Genomic DNA, 7,500 nt, shown 5'->3' on the forward strand with positions numbered 1-7,500 from the left:
AGAAGAGATTTTTTTTTTTTAAAGGGAAAGGGAGAGATTTAGAGAAGGATGAATACTTAAAGGAACGGAGAAAAAGGTATTTCATAACCTGTCATCAGTGCATGGCGTATCTGCCTACAGTATATGCTTTCTCCTTTGGATATTTGCAGGTCTTGCTTGATTTGTTTAATCATAATCGCCTCAATGTACGCAATATGCATATCATCCTCGTCAAACATGTATGCATGTCATCCGCTTATACGTCTAGCTAATCCATTGTGTGTGTGTGTGTGTGTGTGTGTGTGTGTGTACGTGCGGGTGTGTGTGTGTGTGTGTGTATGTATGTATGTATGTGTGTGTGTGTGTGTGTGCGTGTACTGTATATGTGTGTGTGTGTGTGTCCGTGCGTCTTCATAGAACATGATCAAGGCGGCCAACGCCACGGAGAAGCAGCTGAACGTGGTGAAGCTCCACGAGCAGTCCAAGAAGAACCTGGACCAGGAGATCATGAACTACCGCGACGAGGCCCAGAAGCAGCGCAAGATCATCTACCAGCTGGAGAAGGAGCGCGACCGCTACATCAACGAGGCCAGCGACCTCACACACAAGGCAGGTGGCCCCGCCAAGGGAATACGTGACAGGAGAAACAAGAGATCAGGCCCTAGTCATGAACATGTCATCAAGCTACTGTACACGCTGCAGGCAGCGTCTCCATTATGTGTGTGTGTGTGTGTGTCGGTCGATGATGAGGCAGATATAATGGGAGGTAACGCAGTTCATCACGTACGACTGCTACACTCGTGTTGTGTCGACATTTTGGGTTTAACATCCTGTACCGTGGGGCTGTTATCCTCGTTAGCTGAGTCCTTGTCATATTTTCATCTAATTCATTCATTCACAGCACCTCGAAGGAACGATAATGGGGCTCGAATAAAACGCTTTCACAAGACGGTGGAAATAATAGCAGAAGATTGCCGAGGAAGATGAAATAGGGCTACACTGTGTGAATTCTTTTTCCTTTTTTTTTTTTTTTTTTCTAACCTACAAAGGATCAAATGCGTCACACGCTTTCTCATTCTCCCTCAATCATCCGCGAACGGTTGTACAGTAGCGTTAGGAGCAGCTGAGAGAGGCACGACGACGGCGGCGAAGGCGAAGGCAAAGGCGCGTCACGCTGAAAGCTGTCATCAGAGTAACGCCAGTCTTTGGAGAGCTCCGCGCCGCGCTGGCATATTATTCCCCACCTGTGCCTCACACTTCATTAATCTCTCATGGCACAGCGCTATTCCACAGTGTCTAATTGGGACTGCGTTTAACTGCGACTGATTAATGACTATATTAGCACTGCTGCTGCTAGTCGCTGTGCTCGTGCTTGCGGCTGTCATCGTTGTGTTGTATAAGTACAATGGTAGGACTTCCCCCCCCCCCCCCCCCCCCCCCCCCAACCACCCCCCCCCACCCGAGTAATAACAAAGACAGTTTCTGCTTCAGCAGCAAGACTACTGTGCAAGAGCGGTGTATGTTACAAGTCAAACGAACAAGCGTTTTGAACAAGGGTGTGATATCCTGTTTTCTTTTTTGTTTCTTTTTTTTCTTTTTTACACCAGCCCCTAATGTGAGCCCTATGTCTTGTCTCGGGAGAAATCCAGGTAAAACATTGTTCTTAACAGTTCTGTGAGGAGTTTTATGCAAAGAATTTTTAAAGATTTACTAGGTCTCGTATCAAGCGTGGATATTTGGCTGCTTGGCATTCCTGCTGTAGCGTGATGCTTTTCAGTTTTATATTGCAGACTGGGTGCAATTTCTGCTTTTTCCAACTGCTGCTTCTCCTGTCATCATTATACCTTGCAAAGCTCTCCCTCTCACTGTTAAGCTGTCATTTCACTTCTAAATAAAAGCACCTGGGCCCTAAAACGTAGGTTTTTTTGCGTCTTTCAAGTCCTCGTAGTCCCGTGCCGGTCGTTCCAGCAACCGCTCTAAGTCGCTGGAGTTGACAGTGAATTACATGTACCCCCGCCATAAAAACCATACCATAAACGCTGTCATAAACCTCGGTGTTAAAACAACAACCCTGTAATGGGTTTCAAAATGTGTCCTCAGCGCTGACAAGCTCTCTGAATCATCGTAGCACTTTGAAAGTCATGAATACTTCCCCTTTTTTGTTTTAAAAGTCTGCTGTCAACGCGCCATAGGAGCTCGGTGAATGTACAGTCCAGATTGTTAAAACAATGCTTGAGAAATTATTCATTTTGTGACCCCATTTTAACTCTTAACAGGGCAACTATTGTACCGATAGCATTCACGGGGTGCTTGTCCCTCCAGAGCTCAGACGCTGACCTGACAGTTGATAGCCAGTGGAAACCCTCTCCTCCTTTTACTGCTCTCGCTCCTTAAGAATAATACCTATTCAGTAAAGAAGATCAATTGCGTTTCAATGGAAATAATACGGGATGATAACCGTAACTCAATCCGTCTTATAGACAGGGGCTCCGCGATTGAGCCGCGGCCCCCAGAAAATATTAAACATTGATTTTTTTTTTTTTTTTTTTTTTTTTTCATCTCGCTCGCTCAGTATCCACAAAGGTGGTTACTCTTAAAGAGGTACTATATAGTCACTTGATACACAGCGTGCAGCTCATGTCACGACTCATGACTCAACTCAGCGTGAGAAAATGTGGACGCTTCTATTTCTTCGTCAGTCCCCGTGACGTTATGCTAAACATCGCCCGAAAAAAAACACCGCAAGCTAACGCACACGGCTTCCCTCGTTGACTTCATTCATATTTCCTCTCAGACGGTCGTCTCCTCTCTATCCCTTCCTCTCATCCACTTTTGATTATGTGCATGTAGCCAGGGACTGAACTGAACCCTTGCACCCTATGATTGGATTAAGCAGATCCATGCAGAGGGAGCACAATAATATAACCCTGAAAACCTTAATTCGATTTGGAAAGGATTTTCGAAATGTAATTTGATGTTTCTCATCTTGCGCCGGGCGAACCTCTGCACCAGGAGGGAAGGGGTGGGGGTGGGGGTGGGGGTGAGGGTGGGGTAGGGGGGTGGGGGTGGAGGGGGTGACAACTACAATACATGTAACCCTGTTTCATCTACGTACCAATCGATCTTGTCACAATATGCCTCTCCCTCTCTTTATTAGAGCGCATTGTGACACAGATTTAGCAGCACTTCTTAACGGGATTGAAGTTGAAAAGTCAGTACGCCATCGTCACAGGAAGGTTCATTACAGTAAGCTCCTCTCTGGGCCGAGATCTCCCTTTTCACTGTCGTTTTCCAGAGAGCGTGAATTCGGCGAGGGAGAGGAAAAAGGAGATGAGTGCTTCGTGCTTGTTAGCATCAGCGTCTCAGACAGACATCAGCTGCCACCGGTTACATAACCCCATCAGTCCCCCGTCCCCAGTTTCTCCAGCTAATGAAGTCCCCAACTAAGCCCCCCGCTGTGGGGATCCTCTCTGTCCCCCCCCCCCCCCCCCCCCCCCCTTTTCCTCCCCCCATCCCTCCCTCCCTCCTTCACTTTCACAGGTGCTCCAGCACATGGAGGATATTAAGGTGAGGGAGATGCAGATCTTTGAGTACAAGAAGAAGATCGCCGAGGCGGAGACCAAGCTCAAGCAGCAGCAGAACCTCTACGAGGCGGTCCGCTCCGACAGGAACCTCTACAGCAAGAACCTCATCGAAGCACAGGTACGGATCCACTGTACATAAGGCATGGGATGCAGTCAGCTGGTCTGGCTGTCAATCCGTCCGGTGGTCAGTCTGTTGGGCCGCCTGTCAGACAGTCAGTCAATCAGTCAGACAATCAGTCAGACAGACAGACAGTTAGTCAGTCAGTCAGTCAAGTCAAGTCAGTCTCTCATTCACTCCCTCCCTCCATCCCTCCCTCCATCCCTCCCTCCATCCCCAGGGAGGTATAGTGTTGGCGCAGCCTTGACATTGACAAAGTATCATACAGTGCCACCATGGTAAATAGAGAGACAGAATAGCAGAGGGATAGACTTGTACGGGTCATTTGTAAACGTGAAATCAAGCTCATTAACTTGAGCAGTGATGCATTTGCTGTTTGTTTTGTTGTGAGCTCCTCCATTTGAACCCCATTACCATGTTGTTCAGGTTCAACTTTGCCTGCCAAACCCCAGTCTTACTTGCCAATGTTTTTACTTGTGCTGCACCTCATGGAAAGTCAGGTCTCGAGAATAAAGGCTTTTATGTTATAAAAATGCCGATTCACAGGGAGGTTTTGATTCAGCACATATCAAAAGAATAATCCTGATCTTTTTGATCCCCCCCGGTATTTCATCATACTTTCATTTCCTGAAAGAGACAGAAATCCGACTCCGCCCCCCCACTGCCTGACATGCGTCCTCACCTGACAAGCGAATGCGACCTTGCCACTGTCTTTGTAACTCATGGATGGACTTTTTCAATGAGAGTCCATATATGCCCTTACATATCTCCTGCCCTCTCTCCCTCTGCATCTCCTTTTCTCTCTCTCTCTGTCTTTCTCTTTCTCTCTCTCTCCCTCCGTCCCTCTCATCTCCGTGGGCAGGATGAGATCACGGAGATGAAGAGGAAGCTGAAGATCATGAACCACCAGATCGACCAGCTGAAGGAAGAGATCAATGGGAAGGAGTCAGCCCTGGTGAAGGAGCACCTGGAGTTCCAGCGCGTGGAGAAGGAGAAGGAGGCTCTGAAGGTAACCATCCACTCTGCTCCGCTCGGTCTGGGGTCCGGGCAACGCCGCGTAGGGGGGTTAAAGTAATGAGCGCCGCGGTCAGATTTAACGATGGGCCGTTTCGAGTTTTGTAAGGCCTTTTTGGCGAGTTTTGATGCACTATGTGTGCCCTTTGCTCGGCTGCACCCCGTGTGACGGGAATAATGCATTGCGCTGTGCTGTGAAGATCGGGGGTTGATGTGTTTTGCAGGCGTTTTATGTGGGATCTGCTTTGCTATGTGTGTGTGTGTGTGTGTGTGTTTGTATGACACTACAGTATGACGTTGGGTATAAATCCCTTTGATGTTACGGCATCTCTGAATGCCATGTCGGACGTGTGTGACTAAATGTACAGTACAGGAATTGGCAGCAACAGTCACCTTTTATGCGAGTGCATCCTGTTTTGTTGGCACTCATTGGCAGGACACTCACAGGGGGATTTGTATGGACTCTTGCATGGGGGATGTGTGTGGATGTGGATGTTTACAGATTTACTTTTCATGCAGGGTATACTCCTGGGATGGAGTGAGTCACCATGGCAATAACATGCCTGGTTTTGGAACACCTTTTTCTCCGGCTTTTTGATGATTGTGCCTGAATGTACCCCTGTTTATGTAAAAAAATGCATGGAATGAAACACGATCCAATCAATAGGCTATAGGGAAATAGGAACATAAGCGTGCCTTCTCAAAACCCTTCCCAATTGAAACCCGGAGCGACCACATGAATATGCATGTCATTATTTTTGGATTGTGGTAGAATTTGCATAACCCTGTTATGTGTACAGTATCACCAGCATACATATTCAAGAAAGGTGACCAACTGTCAAAAGAGAAGGTGAACAGGACTGATCACACAGTTCCCCCTGTGCAGAGCAGAGGAGAAGCCCATGAGAGGGGCCAGGGGAGGCTGGTGGAGGCAGAAATCGGAGGACCAGCTCACTGCCATTCCTCATTCCATTTCATGCATCACAATGACCCCATCCAGCCTCCCCATTGTGCGGTACCAGAGGTCTGAACAGATGGATTTGGAGAGAGCACCGGAAGGTTGTTAGGGAGAGAGCAGTCCTGATGTTCACGGGTAACTGACTCTCAATGACTGGGTGGAATGGGGGGGGGGAGAGTAGGGACAGGGACCAGAGAGTGGGTATAAGACAGGCATGGTTGGGGGAGTGGGGGATTTGTAGGATGGGTGTTTGTGTGTATGTTTTTGGGGGTATGTTTTTGACAACAGTGGCTCAAAAACACAAATCTTTTGAGGTAGGCATATTTGACCCTAGAAACAGTCAAGAGTTTGACGATTGATTGTTTTTAAAAATGATTACCATGTACCAGGTGTCAGATTAGCTATAGTACATGCATGTGATGAGAGCCAGATCTCCTGTCCCTTTCCCAACCCCTTCCCTGTAAGAATTAGGCTGTCCAGCTCTCACCCTCTTAAACCCCTTTCGCCTTCCGCTGCTAACCAGCATGCTCCGGGAAGTCAGCGTCGCACGTCTGGCGAGGTTCTCCAGGAGCCCGATGGCTATCACTCACCCTTGGCACAGACGACCGTGCCAGTTGCTGATTAGTCCGGCCAGGCGCCACGGGAAGCCAGGCTGAACACCTCCCCCCCTCCCGTTATCTGCACAGACACTCAGGAGAGATGACATCGCCATCGCAAAGGGAGTCGACCTCAAGGCTCTTTAAGACCACTCTTAGAAGAGCTACCCCCCCCCCCCCCCCCCCCCCCACACACACACACACACACAAACTCCACACCCCATCCTCCCTGCTCCACGCTCCACACCCACAGCCCCTGTCCCCGATTTTTCCTACATTTATGAAAGCGAGGGAGTGTGAAAGGAAAGGGTAAGAAAGAAAAGAGAAAAGGTTGATCCGCTTCCCTTCTGACCACAATTGGACATTTTAGTTGACGATGATGATGAAGTTGAAAAGCATGGTGGGTGGGGGATGGGGGGGGGGGGGGGGGGTATTGTCATGGAGATCCAGAGGCATGCATTTAGGGATTAGGCCACTTCTGTATTCCTCACTATCACAGCAGAGACATAAGGAGGAGCGTGTTCATTCAATTGAGAAATTATATTTTTTTCATGCCCGTCTCTTTAGTTTTTTTTTTTCTCTTTTCTTTTTTCCCGATAATGCCGGGGCCTGTGTTCTGCTCATCCAATCATGATTATAATTGTTATGGGATGTGGCACTGTTCTGATATTGCTTTGATAATTGAATCATAAGTTACGCTGCAATCAAAAAAACATTAGTGGCAGCTAGTGGCACGGCTTCAAATGGAGCTGCCTTCATTTGAGCATCAAAAACACTTCAGAATACAATGGCACTACTCAGTCACAGGGCATATTTAAGGCTTTTCACACACAGTTCATTGACTTTGAATGTTAAACAGTGGTACATAATGTTATTATACGGAGAAATTAACTACAGTTGTCGTGAGAATAATGCCGTCCCGTTATGGCGCTGAAATTTAGATGCAAGTCGTGTTTTTAATTCTGAGAATTCTGTAACTTCTGCTCAAAGTGTCTTTTTTTTTTGAGGGAGAGAGGGAGACGCAGGGGCAGAGGCGGAGGGAGGGAAGGAGAGAGAGAATGAGAGAATGAGAGAATGAGAGAAAGAATGAGAGCGAACAGAAAAATAAAAGATCTTTTCATGTCTGAGGGTGCTGGGGGATATGTTGCAGAAAACAGTAAATTAAAAGGGGAGAACAGTTCAACAGCCTTAGATAACCTAGATATTTTTTCGTTCAAGTTTTTATTCATTTTCTCAATTTTTAATCTCATG

General features: G+C 47.4%; 1 protein-coding gene across 1 annotated transcript in view; it reads left to right on the plus strand.

Annotated features, from left to right (window-relative positions):
* cfap58 (cilia and flagella associated protein 58) overlaps positions 1–7,500 on the plus strand; it is a gene marked incomplete at both ends in the record, with an annotated part of 54,073 nt that overhangs the window by 7,578 nt on the left and 38,995 nt on the right. The window contains 3 exons of the mRNA XM_083694352.1: positions 397–588; positions 3,520–3,681; positions 4,544–4,690. Of these exons, the coding sequence (XP_083550478.1) occupies positions 397–588; positions 3,520–3,681; positions 4,544–4,690 (501 nt within the window). The remainder of the gene's footprint in view (positions 1–396; positions 589–3,519; positions 3,682–4,543; positions 4,691–7,500) is intronic.

The sequence above is a fragment of the Argentina silus genome (assembly GCF_951799395.1).
Source record: "Argentina silus genome assembly, chromosome: 22".
In the NCBI taxonomy this organism is placed as follows: domain Eukaryota; kingdom Metazoa; phylum Chordata; class Actinopteri; order Argentiniformes; family Argentinidae; genus Argentina; species Argentina silus.